At 56.4% G+C, this 22355-nt stretch overlaps 3 protein-coding genes across 5 annotated transcripts; all 3 read right to left on the bottom strand.

Annotated features, from left to right (window-relative positions):
• Positions 1–416: 416 nt before the first annotated feature.
• On the bottom strand, positions 417–7775 carry CALHM2 (calcium homeostasis modulator family member 2). 3 transcript variants are annotated; one of them, XR_003254194.1, is made up of 3 exons: positions 4420–5966; positions 3272–4000; positions 417–2055 (listed from the first exon to the last, which is right to left on the bottom strand). XR_003254194.1 is itself a non-coding variant. In XM_026069859.1 (3 exons), exons 2-3 carry the CDS (start codon positions 4960–4962, stop codon positions 3584–3586), a joined length of 960 nt encoding a protein of 319 aa, XP_025925644.1. In that variant the 5' UTR covers positions 4963–5413; positions 7687–7775; the 3' UTR covers positions 417–3583. The 3 variants fall into 3 exon arrangements, 2 of the variants coding, with proteins under 2 accessions (XP_025925644.1, XP_025925645.1); XM_026069859.1 differs by adding an exon at positions 7687–7775 and having other exon boundaries at positions 417–4000; positions 4420–5413; XM_026069860.1 differs by adding an exon at positions 7687–7745 and having other exon boundaries at positions 417–4000; positions 4420–5180.
• A 2072-nt stretch (positions 7776–9847) lies between these two features.
• On the bottom strand, positions 9848–12042 carry CALHM1 (calcium homeostasis modulator 1). The gene is made up of 2 exons (XM_026069674.1): positions 11494–12042; positions 9848–10282 (listed from the first exon to the last, which is right to left on the bottom strand). Exons 1-2 carry the CDS (start codon positions 12040–12042, stop codon positions 9848–9850), a joined length of 984 nt encoding a protein of 327 aa, XP_025925459.1.
• Positions 12043–18623: 6581 nt separating this feature from the next.
• Positions 18624–21155, bottom strand: CALHM3 (calcium homeostasis modulator 3). Its single transcript, XM_026069673.1, has 3 exons — positions 20869–21155; positions 19745–20000; positions 18624–19085 (listed from the first exon to the last, which is right to left on the bottom strand). Exons 1-3 carry the CDS (start codon positions 21153–21155, stop codon positions 18624–18626), a joined length of 1005 nt encoding a protein of 334 aa, XP_025925458.1.
• Between the last annotated feature and the right edge of the window lie 1200 nt (positions 21156–22355).

Here is a 22355-nt window from a genome sequence, read left to right as displayed (position 1 = left end):
TGTGGGTGCCCTGCTTCAAAATATCCAACCTTTAAAGTCTTACTGTAGGGACTCTGACCTCAAAACCAGAGCTCCAAAGGACCAACTGCTCTGCCTCTGTGGATACCCAGTGTTAGTAGGACTGAATGATTCAGCCTTTAATTCATTCGCACATCCGCTGCGATCCAGAAACAAGTCATTTCACTGCTTACCCCAAGGGAGAGGTGGGTACTGTACGTATTGTCAGAGTTTGCCTAATGCGCTCGTATGGGAGGAGGTTGCTTGCGACATCCAGTAGCAGCTGCTGCTTTCTTTTAAAACATAGCTGGAGAGATGGTGGTTTTTTTTTTTTAGGTGAATTTGTTGCAGGATGGAATACATAAGCATTGCAATAGAAAACAAAATCCCTTTGAGGTATTATTTCTTTACAGCTACTGGGGTTATTATAGTCTCTACAATAGTCAGCAGGGCAAATGAGAGAGCTGTGTGTAATTCTCTCTGCTGGAGGAGCCTGGTTTAAACCTATCTTGCTGCTGGGAAAAGTGCCCTGATGAACAAGCTGTCAACTACTCTGTGATGGGGCTGCTTTCAGCCTCCATAGGAAGAGCAGAGAGTGTGCGAGCTCACAGCATGCATGATGTGGCATGCCGGGAAGACAGGCAGCTGAACTTCCCTCTTGGCACTTCAGTGGGAGACCTAGTCCACTTGCTTACACTGGGGTAAAAAGCCATGTGTGGCTTAACATCCTACTTTCAGTATTTTTGCAAAAGTTAATCAAATCTGGACTCCTTCCCTYCCTTCCTTGTTTTCCTCTTTGCCTCCAGCCTTTCCCACACCTCTGTAGCCCTTGCTCTGACTCCTTTCCTGTCTCCGTACTTTCTCCCTTGTGCTGCCCTCGCTGGGGAAGGATGAGTGACTGTTGACAGGGGTATTTGGGAGCCTGCTGATGGGCTAGGGGAGTCAGAAGCCTAGGGCTGCAGAGGAGGGGAGAGAAAAATCCCAACAGTTGCAAACATTTCTGATTGCAGTAGCTTGCTCCACTCCTCACTGTCAGCTGTCCACCAAAACATGCCTCACAAACAAGGAGGAGGGAAAATGGATGAGCAGGACAAGACTCTGGCCCACCCCAGGAAAGAGAAAGCTGCTGGAGTTAATGCAGAAGAGAGAAATGAACAACCAGGTGAGAGCAGGCTGCAGCAGAGAAAGGAGAGTAAGTGACCCTGACACTAAGGACAAGTTCATAAAAACACTAGTCTGCTTCCTTAATTCAACTGGTGTCTGGATGCAAAAAAGCCAAACAGAGCAAAAGCTGGGTTGTCCTCATGGTTTATTCTTAAGATAAACAAATTCTTTCCCAAGCATTACATGTCATGCCCCTTTCCTTCAAAGGAGGGAAGAGAAGGAACTGGCTATGGAGGTGGTTCAAAGAAACAGCTAGGAGTATCAATAAGGGAGACAGGAGAAATAAAGGAAGTAAGAGGCACAGGCATATCTTCATGCTACTGTGTGTCAGCAAGTTACCTTGCATCTGCTGACCTACGTGCGGGGGTGGTGTGCATGTTCACACCTGAGGGCCAGCGAGAAGAAATGCAAATCAACTCTTTCATCTCAAGTTAATGCAATTTTGTTTAACTCATATCTGATCATTCCTGCAGATTAGTCAATAGTGCTGCTGGGAGCCAAGCTTCCCCACAAATGCGAGGCAAATCTGTGAAGAAGCCTAATGGGCAAGAAACCCCAGGATCCCTGTTAAGCAGTGTAGGCACCTCTTTACAGAGAGGGAGTACCCTCCAACTCTTTCTTGCAAAGGGACATATTTGTAAACAGGTTTATAAAAAATTTTCCTTCCTTTGCTGYAAGCATGTACCTTGACTTATCATATAAATCTGCACTCCTTATTGCAAAAATGACTAAAAAGCATTGTTACTAACTTGTAATATGTGGTGATGCTTTAAAACTTCAGGTCCTGAAGTCATCCGAATAAGAGAGGATCTGAATGTTTAATGGAAAGAAAAAGTAAGTTCCTAGTCCTTGTGTTCATTAACATATGCCTTCTGTGCTCCCCCTGAAAAAAACCTGAAAGGTAGTGAAAAAGGTTTCTCATTTAATAATTTATTTCAAATCTCCTTGTGTTTAAGCCTGTTTGAGTTCAGTGGGGTTGAGTCATGCTTTTTGAACAATTTAAGGCTTTTCAGTAAAAGGCACAATATAAAACTAAAGGAAGCTTTATCTATAATGAACCAGTACAAATAGGGAAACCAAACTCCATCGTTCTGCCAACTCTTAAAAGTGTATTGGTAATGCAGGGCCGACCCTAGGGGCAGGAGACTGCAGTGCCACAAGAACAGCCTTGAGGCCTAGTCAGCATAGTGGCCCAGTGGGGGTAGTAGTTTTACACCTGTCTGGCCTCATTTTCAGAATACAGCTGAGTCCCTAAAACAGACTGTCTGCTGCAGGGACCGCTTAAGGCAATGGAAAGAGTTTAAGAAAGTTMAGTGGTGGAGGGCTAGGCAGAGGGCTTCTCCTCCCCATCCCATTCCCTTCCCACTGATCCTTGTCACTGCAGGGTTGCAGTCTCTGCATAGCAGAGGTGTGCGTAATGTCTTTTGGCTAGCAACTTTCTGTTCTCGTTCCTTGGGAAAAAGATGCTTCATTCGTATGGCCAATGCTTATATGGTATAGTTATATGTATATAGCTGAATCTGGTTGGGATCTTGCTACAGCTCGCAACCCAACTGGGACCTCGTCAATGGTTGGATGAGAAATTCAGTGAGCTACAGACAACGGTGTGGCTCACTCCAAGTACTGTTCCCTCTGAGCCTCCACCAGCTAGCTCAGCTGAGAGCTATTCTGCTGATGGTGCTGTCTTCCAGGTTTATAAACTCATAGTTGTGACCATTTGGACTCATTTCAAATTCCAAGGCACTTCCAGCAAGAACAAAGGGAGTTTGGTGTCCTACCCAAATTCCAACTTGGTAATTACAGAGCGTCTCTCTAAATACCGGGAATTTCAGTGGTTCCTCCTGCCTTAGTCTCTCAGATATTCGGTGTGCTGGTGTGTTACTGACCCATTCCTTCCCAGGTGCAGTTGCATCCCAGTTGCCACTGCCTCCCTCTCTCCCTGCATCATGCAGTCTGTAAAGTGCTCTGCATAACAGGCACTGCAAAATTGTGTAAGAAGATATTGGTGTCAGTAAACAAGCAGGTGTGTGGGATGAGCTGGTGCTAAGTCCGCTTTGGAGGAGATGAGTGGGACTTGCAGCAGTCATAGTTAAAAACAAATTGTGCCCACCTTTCACTCCCCCGAGGCTTCTGCTGGTGCTGTAGACAGCAGGGTGCACCGGCAGCCTGGAGGTAAGGTGCACGTCTGCTCTTCTCTCCAATTGTCTCTCCGAGAGAAGCAGCAAGATGGTTGTCTCTGAGGGAGGGGTTCCCCAGCTTAGTGAATTGCTTATCAGTCTCCACCTTGAGGCTGTTGATCCCTTTTCACCTGCAGAGGGAAATAATCCTCCTGGGAGGAATACTCCTAATGAAAGTCAGCCACACACCGATACTGATAGGCCAGTCAGGTGGTCTAGGGAACTGGTCCCAGCACCTGCCTGTCTTAGGAAGCCAAAAAGAGCATTTCATGGGCTTCGGGGCTTGGCCCATTGCCTTCCACCCCTTTGGCCCATTTATGGAGCCGGCTGTAGAGAGGGAAGCCCTTGTTTTCCCTGTAGATATAGACTCCAGTGATGGCGTTCCACTGGGGGCTTGGCTGGACGCCCTCCACGGGGAACTCCTGCACCAGCTCCTTCTCCTCCTTGTCCAGCGCCACGAAGCCAAAGAAGTGCTTCACATTGTTGGCCGCCAGGACCCTGGAGTGGACCTCGGCCGTGCGGCGGAAGAGCTTGTCCTCGTTGGAGCGGTACTGGTCCCAGTAGGCCTCCTGYCGGTAGCTCAGTGGGGAGCAGCAATGCTTCAGGCACTTGGTGAGGAAAATCAGGACCGCGACTATCCCGATGAGCAGCCAGCCGAAGAGCTGAGAGAGAGAGGCTGCATTACGACATGGTGAGATGGCCTTCCCCTTCCCCACACCTTCCCAGCTTGGGGGACCCCATGGGTTTTGCGCCTTCACCGGCAGTGGGAATTACTAGCTGCTTTGGAGAGAGGAGGGTGATCGGGCACTGGGGCTGCCCAGGACACAGCAAGGCTGTGGGGTAAACCCCAGGTGTCCTCCMCCATCCATCAGCCCTGCTGGGGGGGATGTGAAAGGCTGTAATGCAGCCTCATCTCCAGAGCAGGAGGAGGCTTGTGGCTGCTGGTCCTCTCCTCTCTGTGCTTTTGCCCCCAGCTGCAAACCCACCCCCTTGAGCCAGGACCAGGACCTCAACGGCTGCTAACGAGCCTCTGCCGGTCGTCAGTGCCTACTGCCTACAGCCTTTGCCCCAGGGTACCAACCTGGGACTCGTATCTCAGCCTCCTGGTCACTTCGTCCCTAAACTTGGTCAGGTTCGCTGGGATGTCTTTACAGGGGAACTTGGCCAGGGTCTCGGCCCCATACTCAGCCGGAAACTTATCCAGGGAGGAGGGCTTGACGAACTCGCTGAGGGCGCAGATGTAGGCCTCCCCGCGGAGCAGTGAGATGACTGACCAGGTGATGGGCGCCACGGTGGCCCGGCCCATGATGGAGCCGAAGAGGAGGAAGGTGGCTGCGGTGGAGAAGTTCTTGGTGCCCCGCTTGTGGCACTCGGCCACCAGGTTCCAGGTGTGGTTGTTCCAGATGACGCCGATGAGGAAGAGCGCCAGGGCTGGGACACCGATGGCGGCCAGGCCGTAGATGTAATTGCGGGCTGGGGAGCAGGGGCAGTGGAAGGCCACAACTGAGAAAAGCTCCTCGCTGCCCACCGTGCCCAGGGCCACCAGGCCATTAAAAATCATCACGTCTTTGCTCTTGAAGAACAGGGAAAGGAAGCGGAAGTTTTCAGCAACGAGGGCAGCCATCTCGTCCCTGGGGCGGGGGGGAGAGGAGGCAGGTACTGCAGTCAGAGGCCGTGCTGGCCCACCTCGTAGCACCTAGGGTAACACAGCCAGGGGATGAAATATCCTCGGGTCTGCTAATGTCCAAGGAGCTGCTCTCGGAGCGCAGCACCTCTTCTGCCACCTCCTGCCTTGCGTCCCAGGTGTCCCTTCGGAGGATGAACAGTGCTGATTGCCAATGCCTGGGATATTTGAAAAGAGACCAAAGAGGGATTTGGCCTAAGCAACAAGGAAAAGCTCTGTCTTTTCAGTTTCCCACTGAACTCTCCAGAAGAGGATCTGCAGCGAAGGTTGCTAACAGGACAGCTGAAGGAGTTGTTTCTGCCCCTGTCATTTGCATGCTCTTCTTTCCTTCTGTTTGTCTTTAGTCACCTACCACATGGGCAATTACCGTGAGCGTTGCCATCTTCCAAGCCTGCAACAAAGAAGGACGCAGCCTTATTGAGCAACTGGACCAGAGCACTGGGGTTTGAGATGTGTCCCCAACTCTGCCGTTGACTCACTCTCCAGCCCTGACACAAATGGCACTTGCTCGCTGGTGACCAGCTTGCAAGCGCTGTGGGATTTACCTCCTYCTTTAGACCTGATGAGTTAATATTTAGTAATAGGCACAGGTATRTGAAGGAAATAGCAAGAGGTGGGCCCACTGGGTGGCTTGAGTTTGCCCAGGAGGTTTGAGTGCAGGAATGTTTCCCAGTTGGTGGGATGCGGTTTGTGCAGCCAAGCTGTGCTCACTGAGCACAAGGCTGGTGCTGGCTGGCCATGTCTCCAGAGCACTGAGTCAGGAGAAGCTGAGGCCAGGCTGGCCGAGGGGTCACTCTTGCCATGGGATGGGCCAGAGCTGGACACTGTGTGTGTGCCTTCCTCTGTCCTGCAGCCAGCCGGCACAGGTCACCTACTAGGGACCCTGTGCTAGCGCAGCCTCAGATCCCCATTGGCAGCCTGTGCCCATCTCCTTAGGATGCACGATGCAACAGAAGGCAAGAGGATACTCACAGAGCTGTTGATACCAGCAAGAGAAGTTACTTTCTGGAAAAGTGAAGCCATTTCCCTTGATGACACAAGATATGAACACCAAAAATGATGATTGTGCCGAGAGAGCTGGGCCAGCAATTACATCAGAGTTTTTGCTAAGACTGGGGGAGGTAGGGCCATCTTTTTCTCTCCTGCATTGACTGGCATAACTGTACTTGACAGCATGGTCCAGAGGCCTGGGCCAGCCTCTTCTGGCCCGGCTGCATTTGAGACCTGCAACCAGTGCGCCTCGGCGCCAGCCGCACACTGCTTCCTCGGGACAGCGCTGGCTATGCAGGGACACCCCTTGCCTGGCAGGGCTCGCCTGGGTTGCACCCTGGCCGGTGGAGCCCTCCTGGCGAGGGGAGCTGTGGAGCAAGCCCRCCTCGGCGTAGTGCTGCTTTCCTGGGCAAGGTGGGCACACAAGCCACGGGATGCACTTAATTCATTTCCTCCTTTGCAGTGTGTGGACCCTGCAACACACCAGTGTTTTTGTCTCAGAAAGCCCCAAACTCCTCACAGGCTCTGGGAACCCCCACTCATGTGACGAAATCCGCTGGCCTCAGGGGAACTGCTGTTTCCTTGGTTTGCTGGACACAGGAAGGCCCAGGCACCTGACTAACCGCCTCTGGTGGCTTGTGCAGGGCCAGCAGCATTGGAGGCACATCTCTTGCATGGTTTAAGATGACACYGATGTGCCTCCATCTGCTCTGCTGCCTCTTGCCAACAGGGAGGTGGGCTGGGTGGCCGGGCTGGACACTCGGCGAGCCCCCAGTGTCCCCCCAGCTCTCCCGAGTCTCCAACCATGGCCGGGACTGTCCCATCTCAAGGCGCCTTCATCTCCCCACTGGCGTGCAGCACAGGAGGGTTTCCTCGTGCCAACCCCAGCGCCGGGGAAAAGCTCATGGGGCCGTCAGCATTTGTGCCAACGAGACAAGGGGACCCTAATCCTTATTGTGGTCTCCTAAGAGGCTTGCTCCTGCCTTGCACGGGGTAAGCGGCCCTTGGGAAAGTGGCCTCACCTTCCTGCTTTAAATTGCTGTTGTGCTTTGGCTCATCTTCTGCCCTGCTGAGCCCTGTTTTACTCCRCTCTGCTCTGTGGGGCAGCTGGGGGGCAGAGAGAGACCAGCCTGTTCCCTGCGTTTCCAACCCATGGTCCTTGCATTAAAGTTAACAGCGAGTCATAGCACCGAGTTCAAGCCCAGGCAACCAAGGCCCATAGCGTCTTCCTGCATCTCCCCAGCTTTCCATATGCAAAACTCACTCGGCAAAGGAGACAGACCAGCTTCAAACTGGAGCCGCATGGCGGCGAGTCAGGCCCAGAGCCCGGGCTGCCGCCGCTCGCAGCAGACGCTGAACCTGCAAGCTTGCTCCAGCGCCTGCGGTTCGAAACCCTGTTATTAGAGGGAGCAGCGAATGCTACCGATAAAACACAGCCCCGCRACCTCCCTCCCAGAGCCTGGCCACAGCGAAAGCAAAAATCAGAGGCGCTGGCAAACGGGAGCGTGCCATTTGGGGGAGTTTTGCTCTTCCTCCGCTTGGGCGTTATGGGGCCTGTTCAGGGGGGTTGGAGGGGCAGGGAAAGGGTGTTTGCACCAGTTAACTTTTTAGCAGCCTCTGTTAAACTCCTTCCCTGAAACAAAACTAAAAGCAAGAAAAAATGAAGTCACTCACTTGAAAGGTTGCTTTAAGCCAGTGCTGGAGCCTCCTCAGCGTCTCGTGCGGTCTCTGAGGGGGCTCCAGGTGCGGTGGGTTTCCCTGGAGCAGACGCGCGCCCGGACGCGGGGATCCCCCCGAGACCCGGCTGAGGGGCAAAGCGAAAGCTGATAAAAACAGCGGCGGAGTTTGGCAGCTTCCTTTTTTCAGCTTGTAGAGCGTCCTCGGCTGTCAGCTTTTTTGGCGGAGGGAGGAGATTGCTCTCGTCAGCGGTGCCTGGATGGGGCGGGGAGCAGGCACCCCGCTTCTGCCGGGCGCCCGCCCGCGGTTGCGCCTTTAACAAAAAAAAAAAGAAGAAAAAAAAAAAAAAGGAAGGCTGAGAGTGAGTCAGTGGAAAAAACACATCGTCCCCTCTCAAATCCGCCAGGCAGCCGTGCAAAGGCAGGCCGAGGGGGCCAGCGTGGCCCGCAGCCGCAGCTCCCGCCGTGCGCCGTGCCGGGGCCCCGGGCTGCGACGCTCGTGCGGGAGGAGGCGGCGCGGGAGAAACCCGCTGCCGTGCTCCCGTGCGTGGGAGCCGGGGGAGAGGCGAGTCTCTGGGGGGGCTTCTGGAGTTGTTTGGGATGAGTTTCATGGGACCTCGCTGCGGCGGGCCGGAGCGATGGGACGGGACGGGATGGGATGGGATGGGATGGGACGGGAGCCGTGTGCGGGCAGAGCCCGGGGCCGGGGGGAGCCAGGCGCACGGCGCTGGGGTGCAGCGAGCGCTTTGGCGAGAGCAGCACATTCCTGCCCGACTCGGCTTTCCGCTTCCTCTGCAGACGGACGCCTGCGAGGCAGCGGCGGCGGCGGCCTCCCTTTCCGCCCGCGTCTCTCCCCTGTACCGCAGCCGCGGCGGGCTGGCGGCGCCTGCTCAGCCGGCCCGTCCCCCTTCCCTGGCTCCCCATCGCCGTGACCCTGGGGTGAAACTCAGCCCTCCCCGGAGGGCGTCTTCTCGGCAGGCAAATCTTCGGCAACACCCACGTTGCCTTAACCCCGGGGCAAAACTACGCTAAGTGCAACGTCCGCAGCTCAGCCGGGACCTTTGCATCGGAGGAGCGGGTCGGGGGCCGCGGCCGACACTGCTCGCAGAGGTGGGGAGCTCTGCACGGCCTCCTCKCTTCTGCTAAAATTGCTGCTCCGGGGCAAAGCTCTGATCCTAAAAAAAAAAATCTAAATTAAAAAGCGCGAAAGCGCCTCTTTGCAAAGGCGCGCTGGCTCTCTGGCATCTTGATGGATCTGCCGTGGAGCCTGCCAGCCCTGTGCATTAATAGCCACCTTTCTCGGTGAACCACCGACACTGCTGAGCCGCAAGTAATAGCAGTGGAAACYGCCTTTATCTTTTAATCTCCTTCGCTTTGTAAATCGAGTTTTGTGCCTATTAATTTCTGCGCAGGTGCCTTAATTAAAGTTTGGGGCGTGCAGATGAATGCTACATCTGTGTCACGCCGCTTTCTCCGGGGAGTCAGCCGCCTTCATCCCGCCCTGGGCGGGGAGCTCGGCCGGGCCCTTCCCGAGCAGCTCGGAGAACTTCGCTGTCGTTTCTGCCCTTTGTTCTTCCCTCCCGCCGCCTCTGCGGAGCTACGCGCCGCTAATGAGGGTTTACGTGAGCGACAGTCGCCTCGGCTGCTCGCGAGCCGTAAGGGGTTGGTTTATAAAAGCACGCGGCAGCGAAAATGTCGGGAGGCCRAGCACGCGGCAGGGGCGAAACTCGTGTTTCGGGAAGGTTTTTCCCTTCCGCGTGTTTCTAGCGAAGCTGCAGCCGTCAGGGAACGCTGCTCCCGGCCGAGCTTTCCGCGGTCGCCTTGAGGACCTGGATCCCGGGTGGATTTTATGGAGAAGAGCGTCCAGCTGGTGCGGCTGGGGGACGGGGCGCTCGCGGGGCCCCACCGCTCCTTCCGCCGTATCCGATACAGAAACCTCGACAGCTTTTGTAAACAGCTTTTATGAGCCCGTGTGTCTAAGCGCAGCGCTTGAACATCCCCCGCCCCCCAGCTTGTTTCCCCACCGGGGGGKTTTTAATACCGTCCGGCGAGAGCACGTGATGAACACGGGGAGACTTGGCCCGCCGCCTCGAATACGGGCGCGGGAGCGGAGGGGCTTCGCTGGGAGAGGAGCCCGGCTGGCGCCCTCCGGGCGTCCGTCACACGTGGCTGCAGTAGGCGGCCGTCTCCCTCCGGGGCGCCCCGGCCCCGGCCGTGCCGCGGGCGCTCGGCTCGGCGTCCGGGCGCAGGCGCAGCGGCGGCTTGCGCTCGTGCCAGCWCCGCAGGGCGGCGTCCACGGCGCCCCGGTCCGTGATGCCCAAGAGCTTCTCGGCCGCCTCGGCGTCGCCGGCGGGGGCTGTCGTGGCCCCCGCCGCCAGCTCCTCGCTCACGCCCGCGAAGAACTGCTGGATGCAGACGCGGGCGAAGGTGCGGGCGTGCTCCCGGCAGGTCTCGTCGAAGAGCCGCCGCTCGATGTCGCTGTAGTGGGACCAGTACTTGCTCTTCAGGAAGGCCGCCTGGGTGAAGCAGGGCCGCAGCGATCTGACCAGGAAAGCCAGCAGCGTCACCAGCAGCACGAAGCACCAGCCCAGCGCCTGCAGGGGCGAGGGGGGACCCAGGTGGGCGTCACGGGCGGCAGGGGCGCAGGAAGGCGCCCGCCGGGGCGCGTGACCCCGCTTGGGACGTCTGGCTGCGTTTGCATTGCATTGCATTGCATTGCATTGCATTGCAAACGCAGGAGCACCGCGGCGGCGTGTGAAATTTCGCCGGGTGCACGCCCAGCCGCAGCACCCCACTGCTTTTGGGCTGTGTTTTGCACCATAAATAATGCCGGCCCGCGCGGAGCACCCGGCCCGCGTCCCTGCCTCCGTGGGTCACCTGAGCCCGGACACGTTTCGTGGGGGAGCCAGGAGGCACCGTGCCTTCGACTATCCAGCGGACCTCACTGCGGATACCCTCCTCGTTCAGGCAGCTGTCTAACATCTTTTGCCGAGATGTTGGTACCACACATCTTCGGTGAGCAGTGGCAGCAGGCGGTGCTCCGGTCTCCTCCTGTCTGCACAGGAGGATCTGCTGGGTACCCTTGGGGAAGTCACTGTGCCTCAGCTTCTCCTCTTAAATAGGGGACAATAATTCTTACCTGCCTTAAGGAGCGCAGGACGGGATGGGGTTGAACTGCTGAATATCCCGTCTCCATGCTAAGATATTTAATATCTAGGCTGTGCATTTAAATAATAATGTACATGAGTGACTGCACCGGGTCAGACCATCCTGTCACCAACAGTGGCCAAAAGCAGAAGGCATGCGGAGGACTAAGTAGGGGCCAAGCAGTCAGTGACGCTGCCTCGTTTGTGGCTAACCGTTAGGGTTAATAAACAAGCGCCGGCTGTTTCCGTGCGAGGGGCGAGTGCATCACTTGCGTGTGTTGTAATAAGCAGCCGGAGCAACCACCGGTGACTGGTGACGAGAGGGGACGGCAGACTGCCAGCTGCGTGATGACACCCACGCGAACCCCGGGCCCACGGGCCGCTGCGGTCGCGGGGCTGCGTAACTCCCTGTATAACTCAACTGCCTGGGCACAGCGTCAGGGGCCAAGAGGGAGGACCGAACTGCGGGGACGAGTTGCGGCTTCGGTCCCGGCACCGCGCTGGAGGCGCGACGCTYCCTTTGAACGCCTCGTGCCCCTGCCAAACCCCCCGTCTCGCTTCCCGCGGCTTGACTGCRGCCGGGATTTCCCCCCGCGGGAAGAGCTACGGCTGAGAGCACCCGGCCTCGCGCGGCGGCCGCGGGGCCGCTCGCCCCTCACCTGCGAGATGCAGCGCAGGTACCTGACCGCCACTTCGCCGGCGACGAGCTCCTGCCCGTCGTAGAGCTCCCGGCAGGGGATGCGGGCCAGGATGCGCCGGACCTCCCTGTCGGAGAGGCCGGGGCGGCTGCCGTTGCCCAGCGCCTCCACGGGCAGCGCGGTGCAGAAGGCGCACAGGACGCACTTGCCGTCCAGCAGCGTCACCGAGACCCAGACCGCCGGGGCGACCAGGGCCCGCTGCGCCATGGAGCAGAACATGTAGCGCAGCACCGCCGGGTCCTTGCCCCTCCGGCCCCGCGGCCGCGTCCACTCCTCCGCCAGCACGGACACGTTGTTGTTCATCACGAAGCCCAGCAGGAAGAGGACGAGCGGGGGCACCAGGAGGACGCCCAGCCCGTAGGCCAGGTTGTACCGCGGCAGGCAGGGGCAGCTGAAGTCGAAGGCTGCGTACATCTGGGCGCTGGCCAGCGCCATGATCCCGCAGATGCCGTTCATGAACGACTCCTGGTTGGACTGGAGGAACTGGAAGATCATCCGGAATTTGTCCATCTTCCCCTTACGCCCCCCCGCTCTCGCTGGGACCCACGCCGAGACCTCGGTTTACTTCATTCGTTCAGGCCCCTCTGCAAAGACGGGCGCCAGCAAGTCCCTCTGCAGCCRGCTGCTTCGCCTGCGCAGTCTCACACCCCAATATTTAAAGCAGGGGACTCGGCCATTTTTTTTCTGCTCATTTGGCTGCTTGCAAAAGTTTCAGGATTCGCTTCTCCCTCCTGCTCTCCTGCATCCCCGGGGCTCGGCTCGTTTCCTAAACCCGCCGTCGCTCTTAGCCGCGTCCCCATTCCTGCAGCGTCCTGGCCATCGGCCCCCTYGGCTGGCGGGCGCAGGTGCCACCGCGGCGGTGCTTCCCGCGGCGTGCCGGGTGCCGGCTGCTCGGCCGCCTGGAGCCCGTTTGCAAATGTGGTGGGTGCAGGCGCGGGCGCTCCACCCCGGGCAGCAAGGGCCGCCCCGCGGCACCGCTTCCCGCGGCTGCTCCRAGCGCCCCGGGGGCCTCCCAGCCCCCTGGTCTGCTGCTTCTGCCTCGCTGGGAAATGGCTTTTTTTCTGTTTTATTCTGCACAGGGAAAGGAAGGAGGAAGGAGAAAAGCCGTTCTGGTGCTCGGGGCTATTTGTATTGGTGCAGCCGAGGTCTCTTATCGTCTCCCTGCCATCCGGCCAAGATGCACATTTCAGCCAGACTCRCAACATGACACACTTGCAGCACCTTGGTTTTCACAGCCCTGCRCCCTCGGGGCTTGCTAAAATACCTTGCAAACCCTGTCTCACRCAGTCTTGCAACACCCACAGGCACACACCGTGCTTTTCCTGGAGAAAGGAAAGAGGAGTGCAGGGACAGAAGTGCAGAGGACGCTGAGCGCCCTGGGCTCCAGCCCCAGCGTGCCCCAGTCTGCAGGCTGGTCCTCCYGAAAGCGTTCGCTCCCTGGGCACCTCTGCTATCTCAAGGGGTGCTCCCTACCCTGCAGAGCTTTGAAATTCAGTTTTTTTCCCTGAGATTTGTTCCTTTCACCTGCTTCCAATAAGCATTTCTGAAGTGTCTGAGCGCAATTTGCTCTGAGCGAGATGCTCCTGAGCGATGGAGGTTGAATGATTTTCTTGCAGCTGCCTCTTATGGGTGTAATCCTGGTCTCCCCATAAATTTGGGATGTTTGGGGGTTTGGAATATGACAGGATGGGTGAATGCTGCCGTTGTCCYCCCCAGCCTGACAGGGAGCTGCTGYGCCCTGAGGGCCCGTGCTGCTGTGGGGAAGGGCAGAGCAAGGACCACCTGAGCCAGGCGTGTGCATTGATTGAACAGGAGGGGCTGGGGCTGGGGTTTGGCCATACGCCTTGGCCTGCGGTTAGGGTCCCCGAGRGCACATTTCCCACGCAAACAGTGTGTGGTGCGGGGAACCCTGAGCTAGCTGGGCTCCGGGTTGGTAGGTCCCTACGGCACGGATTTACTGGCAATTTGGTTTTAACAGGGCTTATTAATTCAGTAGCAACGTCAAGTGCTWCAGACCCAGCAGACCTGAATGCCTGCACTGCTCTCGCTGCTCTTCGTGTACCAGGAGCAGCGCGGGCAGAGCCAGCTCCAGCGGCCAGTGGACACGTCCCATGTCCCTTTGGTGTCACCGCTGGGGTGCAAAGCTTCCCTGTCACTTCCATCCCTCTTCCCTTTTGCACAGACATGGCTCAATTTGTCTCGTCACTGCCAGCTTTTCAGACCTGGGGGCTTTCTGGTGCAGAGCACATGAAGAGATCCTGTATGCATTTGTTAACACAAAGCCAACTAGACAGATCCCTCCCAAGATGCCCAGAAATGAGATAAAAACATTAATGATATGTGATTGATAGTTGTGGTTGGGCCAAACTTTTAGCTCCCATAGCACAAATCAAAAAGAAGTGGATTTGCTGTTGCTGTTCTGCATCTATGTTCCCAGGTCACAAAGCAGCTTTGAAGCACTAGGTTGCTCCCTCAAGCCGCCCAAAAGACGGGGGAATATTTGGGCTACAAGTGGCAGTAAAAAAGACTGTGTCAGTGCAGACTCTCAGTGTGAATCCCATCAAGACGTTCAGTCGCTYCGGCCCCGGCTCCCCCTGCATTGCTGACATGGCATCGAGGTCCATCTGGGCATCTGGCGAAGGCGTGAGGCACCTTGCTTGTGCAAGCCTTGAGCATTTTGCAGCAGGCCAGTAGCAGAGGTAGGAAGCCAGGCCAGGCCTTTTGACCACTAGTCAACCCCCCAGCTGACCCTGGGGCTCAGTGGGGCAGCGTCCTCCCTGAGATGCCACCTCTGTGGGGCTTTTCGGTGAACGCTGAGTCCAAAGCACATTGGTATTACCTGGGCAGACTGAGTGCTGCCTGCGGTGAAGAGGTTAATTGCACTGTCTCATCAGACGGGAGGAGATTTGGCTGCATGAATATAGATGAGGCTTACTGCGTTGCCAGCTAAGAGCTCAAACTGGCTTCCCTGCTCACCTGACAAGTGACTTTTTGAAGGGCAGTTCACATCAAAGCCTGAAGGAATCAACCCCTGAAAAAYAGAGAGGTTTTTTGATCCCCAGGAAAACCCTGCCTTTCATGAAACACGAATGCGGGCCCTGAGCCCGTATGGGGTACAGCGCTGGCGGCTCTCACTGAAGTCAGCAATAAGTCAGTGGGATTCGAAACAGAGCCCATCAAAGCCAATGCCTTGGTCTTTCTTCCCTTGCTGCTTTGTTAGCTGGGGCCTTGTCTTGGCAATCCTGCCCGCAGAAAGCCAGCTCCAAACGGTTTGCAAGGGAAGGCAGAGCCAGTGCTTCCTCCCAGGATCCCTTCTGCTCATGCTTTGGAAACAGGCCCTGGGACACATGGCACGGGCTCGAGTCCATCCCAGCGTGTCATGGTTCCAATATAACCACAACAGTCCAAGATTGGGAACGTTGCCTTTGCAGTCAGCCCTGCTGTTTCACTCGCTCTTGGTGGATGAGGATCCCTGAGCACTTCAGACACATCTATAAACTAAGCRTCAGAACAGCCCTGTGAGATGAAGAGATGATTGATAAAGTTTATGAACAGCCTCCTCCCTTCCCACTTCCATAGGAGAACACAGACTCCCAGTGGAGCTGGTGGGAAGGCACCTCTGGAGGCCTCTAGTCCAGCACGCCTGCTCAAAGCTGGGCCAGCTGGAGCAGGCTGCCCAGGATCTTTCTTGACGTGAGAGGCCCAGGACTGGACATGGCTCTGGGCACAGCCTCCCCAGCACCGCGTGGAGGATGGTAGCAACCTCTCTGGAGCTGCTGGCCACGGCGTGCCATAGTGCTGCGCTGCAAATGCCTGGGGAAAGGCCTGGCGTCAAAGGGGATCGTGGCACGGGACTCCAGGAGGTTGGGCCAGGCGACCTCCTGAGGTCCCTTCCAACCGGAGTTACCTGATAATCCTAAGGTCAGTGGTGTGACTGCCCCATCAGTGTGCGAGCCTTTGCAGGCCTGCAGAAAGGTCTATGGCAACACCCTTAATGCCCCTGTTTTTCTCCCTTCCAATACAAATGACCAAGCTCCTCTCCCTCTTTTTGCATTTTGTATTTTGTGGCCACTCTGGAATGACTTAAAACCTGAGAACATGAAAAGCAGTATGCAAAAGGGAGCTGCGGACCTCTGCTCTGAGCTGGGTTAGGAAAATAACTGATTTGGCTAGCGCAGAGGGGTGAGGCTGAGCAGAGTCTCAGTCTGAGATTTGCAGTGTCGCATCTGATAAAAGCAAACCAGGACAGACCCTTGCTCCCTGCAGCACGTTCATCCTGTGCACGCTTTGAGGAGGTACTAGGAGGGCAAGTGCTCGCTAGCCAGCAGGCTGCTGCCAGCCAGCACCTATCGCTCCCAGCGCAGGCGCAGATTTCTGCTCCTCTTCTTAACCCACTTGCACAGAATGTGTTGGAACATAATTACCTTGGAATTTTTTTACCTTCACTTAAATTTGATTGAAACCAGCCAGTGAGTTCAACGTGATTAGGAGCAAGGACAGATAGCCCATGCAAAGTCATCTACCTCATTTTTTCAGGAAAGTAGGCCAGGAAACTTTGGATACTATTTCGAGTTGAAATTCAAAGTGCAATGCCTATTTCAAAAGAGGCTTGGCTAAAAAGAGTGTGAAGACTGCTGTATTTTTCCCAACTGCCATGGGCCAGAACTGGTGCCAGGAGCATGAGCTGCCAGGTGCAGACCTCTGTACACACCTCAGTGCACCTCTAAGGTGGTCCAGGAAAAATGGGCCTGTGACAATCTGATGTGAGGGAGCAAATGCAGAAAAATGCATTTTGGGGGGCCTGGAACAGGCAGCGATGAAAGGAAATGATGACAGATTTTGTGAAAAGAGCTCTGTGCGCTCTCTGAGCATATCCAGGGGGAGCTCAGGGATTCAGCCAGGGCACTGCAGTCGGGTGGTTTTGCTATAAAAATAAGAAAAGCTTGCAATGAGGTGGAGCGATGAGGAATGGAGCAGGGCCAGGCAAGAGCAACCGCGTTGTGCATGGTGGGATGGAGATGTGGAGATGTGATGCCTCCTTGGGGCACTGAGCCCTGAGGGACCTCAGCCTCAGCCCCTGTGCAAGCTCCTTTTTGGGTGCACAGCGAGTGCTGCAGGACCAGCCTGCAAAGTAGGATGGGTGCAGAAAGGAGAGCGCTGCCCGCAGAGCATGCCATGGTTAAAGCCCCAGGTGTGGGTCAGAAGAGCAGTCAGCAATTTCATTCATCTACTTATTTCCAACATCGATTTCTAGCCTTCCTCTCTGCAGAGCAAAAGCTTGGACATGTGCAACAAGTGTCCTCCCTGCCGAGCCCTGGCTCCCTCTCCACCGCTGGCCTCACACTGCCACCGGTCCTCCCCCATGGGGAGGACGGGGATCAGGGCACGAGGGGCGACGCCAGCCCAGCCAGGCTCCTTGGGGCTGCGGGGCGAGCGGGGAGGGTGCCGCGGGAGTGCGTTTGCTCACGGGTGGGTGGCAGAGTTATTGGGCCTCCCTGAGTTTTGCCAAGCGTCTCCCCCTTCCCCACCCTCATGCACATCCATCCTGAGGGAGGAGGTGGTCCACCGCCCCCTCCTAGCAGCCCTTCGAGCTAATTCTGGGCATTAATGTCTGTTTTCAGTTCTCCCCCTTGTTTTGTATTTGGTCACAAGGCRGTGGCAGGTTTCTTTGTCCTTTCTCCCACCTTCTGGTTTCCTCCTGGAGGCCCGGCTTGCCCTCATCCAGCTTTGCGTAGCTGAGGAGACTTCTTGTTTGCCACCCATCCACTCTTCTCATGCCCCTCGCTCCCAGGGACCAGCTGAGTGTCCATGTGAGCCTCAGCCTGGAGCGATACATCAGTCTGCACTGGATTACTTGGGGTAAAAARGTTTAATATATCCAAGCAGCAATGCCAGACAGAAACATTAGTCAAGCTGGCAGGGTGCCTGAGACTAGATATCTACAGCAGGGCCTGGAAAAAGGCAAGTAAGAAAGTAACTAGTGTTACAAGCTCAGAGGTAAGGTTATATTTAAACAGTATTGAAACCAAGGATGGAAATGCCCGACTAAGTAATGCAAGGACAGTCCTCCAGATAGAGGGTTTTGAACTCGAATCTTGCAGGGTAGTGTTTAAAATCTGGATTCAGACTTTTCTGGCAGAGTCCATGTGTCTGCTGTCCTTTCCATGGCCAAACGCCCACGCTTACAGCGGCCAGCTGAACCTGAGCACAGTCATGTGGCTCTGAGTATGTTAAGAAAAGCCTCCATCTCCCCGTCGTTCTGCAAACCCAACCCAATCCAGGGACACCTGGTGCTGATCTGAGAGTACCTTCAATTAGTGTTTTGCKCCTCCATAAATTCCAGTGTGTTGCCATATTTTGTTTTGAAAATGCATAGACGTATTGATGGGTTCTTGGAGGGAAGCTGAACAGTTTGGCAGCTGGGCTGGGGGCAGCCAGAGCTCTCAGCAGATGGGAAGATGTAGGARGTGGGTTTGCGTTTTTGAGTAAACATGTTGCCGCGGTATTAAAAGAGTTGCCAATTAAATCACTTCAGTGTCGGCAATGCTAACTGTCCTAATCAGATTTCACTGAAACGGGCAGGAGCTACTCACACCTCCTTTAAGCTGTCGTTTCAGTGTGTTTGCACACAYAGCCAGATGTTGCTGCCTTGGTTAAATTTCTCCTGGAGCCAGAAGGGTTTTATCACAGCTTTAAGAGCTGCCAACTCTTTATTATGGCAAAGGAGCTATGCAGAGCGCTTGGACAAGAAATGTCATTAACGGCAACTGAGTCCCCTGGATCGTAAGGAGCTCTCTGGTTCAGCTTGGAGATTTTGCTGGCAAGGCTGGAGCAGCTCATCCCCYCAGCCAGCCCTCGCTGCCCCAGGAGAGGACAGCTTTACGGGACAGGCAGTGCTTGCTTTACAGGCAGTGCTTGAACCCAGCGCTGCTGCTGCAAGAGTCCTGCCTGCACCCCAGGCTGCCGGTACTCAGCACATCCTGTGATCCTTGCCTTTGGRGCAGGAGGTTGGAAAGAAGACGCTATCATCTACCCACTGGTCATTGCTTTCTGCAGAGACACGACAGTGCCCCTTGGGTGCAGAGTCCCCTCTAGACATCAGTGTGCTGGGGGGGTTTGGGCTGGCTGCTGGGGCTGTCGGCCCAGGGCGCCGGCGATCGCTCTCTCCCCAGAGGATGCCGCTGGGTCACCTGGCTCACATCCAAGGGCGGTTTCTCRTAGTACCACGTTTGCAGGAGTTTGTTCACCTGATCCTGGTCTGTGATGCCCCGGAGAAGGTCTTCCTCTCCTTCAGCCTCCTCCTCCTCCCTGTGCAAGTTGAAGCTGTGCAATTTGATCTCTTTCCACATGCTTTCAAAGAAGTGGAGGATGCATTGGTGAGCAAAATGCCGGCTGTGCTCGCAGCAGGTTTCTTCAAAAATCTTCTGCTCGATGTCAATGTAGTTGCTCCAGTAACGTGTCTGCAGGAGGGCRGCTGGGCTGAAGCAAGGTGTCAGCCAACGGGCGAGGAAAGCTGCTACGATCAGGATCAACAAAATGCTCCAGCCAAGTGCCTGGATGATAAGAAATAAACAGCTACACYGGGAACGTTTGTGTGCCACCTACACAGGCTTCAGCAGTGAGGTGAAGGCTGTCTAGACTGTACGCAACTCCCCTTAGCAGGAAGTAGTGCCTATTTTCAGCGCCCTCCCAGCAGCCCTATCCCTGACCTGGCACGGTCCTGGACTGGGAGCAGGGTACGGAGGGCCAGCGTTTCGCTGCCAGCCAGGTCCCGTTCCCATGTCAGACCTGAGCAAGCCACTTCTGGTCTCTCAGCTTTCRCTGTCCTTAAAGCAGCAGGTCCTACCTCCCAGGAGAGCTGGGAGGTTTGCAGGTGGAAAAGTCTTCTCATCCTAAACGGAARGGGCCTTAGGAGACCCAGATTTTCCTTGCAACTTGTTTTTTACTGTGTGRGTTTAGAAGTTACTGCTTTTTTCTAGAAACAAAGTTCTGTTAATTAAACTATGTTTTATTTCCTTCCCTTTCCCTACCTGAGKGACTCCCCTGGAGATTATCACTGAGGGGGTCACCCTTGGGGGCATGAAGAAGCAAAGAGCAGTCTTGCTCCTCGCCTGGCCATGGCAAAGCTCTTGCTGACTCAAGGATGAGTAGGAGCAGCTGAGACTCCCCCGAGCGTCTCCGGTGGCACCGGGGAGCCGCGGCAGGGACTCACCTGGGACCAGCACCGCAGGTACCTCGACACTGCCTTTCGGGATGTGTTGTTCCTCATGAGCTCGTCGTCTTTGCAGGGCACCTTGGTGAGCAGCTGCTGCACTTGCGCCGGGCTGGCGTTGGCAAAGCCTGCAAACTTCTCGGGATCCACAGAGCCGCTGAAAGCACAGACAAAGCATTTCCCATCCAGGAGGGTGACTATGATCCAGACGACAGGGGCAATCATGGCTCGCTGCAGGACGGAGGAACACATGTACCTGGGGCAGGAGAGACACCTGTGAGCAGGTATGTGCTGCAAGCTTTCTCCTTGTCCGTGGGGCTGGATGGACATGGACTGCCCTGGTGCTCAGCAGCCCCTTCCTGAGCTGACTGATTCACAGGACTTTCCYCAGCCTTGCTCCAGCTAATGTCTTTTCTGCTCTGGGTCTCTTTGCTGGTGCTGCCTCCCACCGCAAACCTGCTCCGGTGCACGGTAGCACTTTGCGTACYGTCTAAACCTGCTGCAGTGCAAGGTCCTGTCATTTCAGCTGGAAGAGAAAACATGCTAAATCTGCTTAATCCTGCTTATATCTGGAAAAAAGCAGCATGTTGTGAGCATCCTCCTGGGAAGCAGGGAAGGCAAGACACCTCTCTGGGAACCGGTTTCCCAGAGACAGCCTCTGGCTGCTGGAAACCCCCAAAGGCTTGCAGACCCTGCCGAGCCCAAACCAGACCAGGCAGGCGAGCGCTGCTCTGTGTGTCTGAGCTGACTTTGAACRGCTTCTGTCCTGTGCAGGGGGTAGGAGCTTGCATGCAATATAGTGGAGCTGAGTCTCCTCTCTTTGACCAGTGTAAAGGGGTAGTAGCTCCGCTGACGGCAGGGGAGTCACAGCGCTGCCAATAAGGAACGACGGGGACAAAAATGCCCCTCGTCGCATCCTTTTGYGCATTTAAGCCACTGGGCAAAACCTGTGTGTGCGGTTTCCCAGCGTCGCAGCACACGTGCACCCTCCTGCCYGCTTCGCTGGGAATGGGGACCGGCCGCTTGCAGGGGCCAGGTCGCGGGAGCCGAGTTTAGAGGAAAACGAAGGAACAGGGAGAGCCGAGACCCGCCGGGGAGGCAGCTCGGCGCGGGGCGATGCCCACCTGACAACGGCCGGGTCCTTCCTCCTGCGGCCCCGCGGCCTCCTCCACTCCTCCAGCACCGCCGCGGGCTGCCGGGTGAGCAGGAGGCCGCAGAGCAGGAGGGCGGCGGGGGGCACGAGCAGGACCCCCAGGCCGTACGCCTCGTTGTAGCGCGGCAGGCAGGGGCAGCTGAAGTCAAAGCAAGCGTACATCTTTACGCTAGCCAGGGCTAGCAGCCCGCAGACCCCGTTCATCACAGACTCCGGGTTGGACTGGAAGTACTGGAAGATCATCCGGAAACGGTCCATCGGGYGTTTTCGGCGAGGGCTGATCTTCCTGGGAAGCTGCCGAGCTTCGCGGCCCTCGCTGTGGCCTCAGGGCGGCTGGGGTGGGAGCAGAGGGAAGCAGGGCTGCGGTGGCTGCGTGCAAACCTTCCCGTGGCCACCGGCGCACAAGTGAAGCAGGTCGCTCTCCAGCCAGACGCTTCTCTTCCAGGGAGAGGATTCAGCGCTCGGCGGCTTTTCGAGGCAAGCGGATGGACGCAGCCGCCGGGTCCCGGGTGCCAGCCGCCGGCTGCCCCCTTTCCCAGCGGAGGGAAAGCCTGGCCGCTCCGGGAGCTGCCTCCCGCTCTCCGAGCGCGGGCTGCCGAGCGGCTCGGCAGCTGCGAGAAGCCGGGCCAGGCAAATGAGCTCATTCGTGTCCCCGCTGCCTCCCGGCTCCTTCCCTGCCGAAGGGCTGGCTCCGGCGACGCCGGTCCCCGGCCGGGAGCGGGGCAGGGGCGGGAGGAGCRCACGCACACGGCTTTGGTCGCCTCCAGCTCAGGTTTCCCTATAAAAGCGGGCCGAAAGGCCCAGCCCTCCGGCTGGGAGAATCGCTTCGTGGCAGACGTCGCGCTCGGGTACGCAGCCTGCGTGCGCCCCGAGCCCCACGGCAGGCGTCTTGCTCCCCGTCGGAGACCACAGCGCAATCACAGCCGCTTGCGTGGAAAAAACACTTAGAAAGCTCTCAGTGAGTGGGTTTCTCTCCTGTGGGACTGCATTATAACCCATGGTCATTTTAAATATCCCAAAGGCAATCTTGCCTTTCCTCTCAAAAGCTTGTTTTACGGATAAATACAGCTCATTGACACAGAAGAAATCTCAAGTTTTTCTCTGACGTATTCAATATCCCTGTTGAATCRTTCATTCTCGTCATTCCCATCCTCCATCCCCATCATTCCCATCCTCTATTCCCATTCTCTGCTTTCATTCGAAAGCATTTGCACGCTTCTTCACAACTCAGATTTCCACATGTGTTCGGGGGGAAAAAAAAAAGTGTTTCATTTGCCTGTTCTGTTAAAAAAGAGAGGAACCGTCTCCACCAAAGTCCACTTGCTTTCAATACTAAGGTTTCTCACCCCACCGCAGCAGACACACGCTGCCTGCTACAGGCAGGCGCCTGCTCCTTTTACTGGCCTGGCTGGTTTGCCAGGATCGTACGGAYAGGGAGGGAAAGGGTCTGTATCGCTG

Source organism: Apteryx rowi, unplaced genomic scaffold, assembly GCF_003343035.1.
Source record: "Apteryx rowi isolate R43461 unplaced genomic scaffold, aptRow1 scaffold_3, whole genome shotgun sequence".
Taxonomy (NCBI): Eukaryota; Metazoa; Chordata; class Aves; order Apterygiformes; family Apterygidae; genus Apteryx; species Apteryx rowi.
This window is presented reverse-complemented; position numbering and strand designations above follow the sequence as displayed.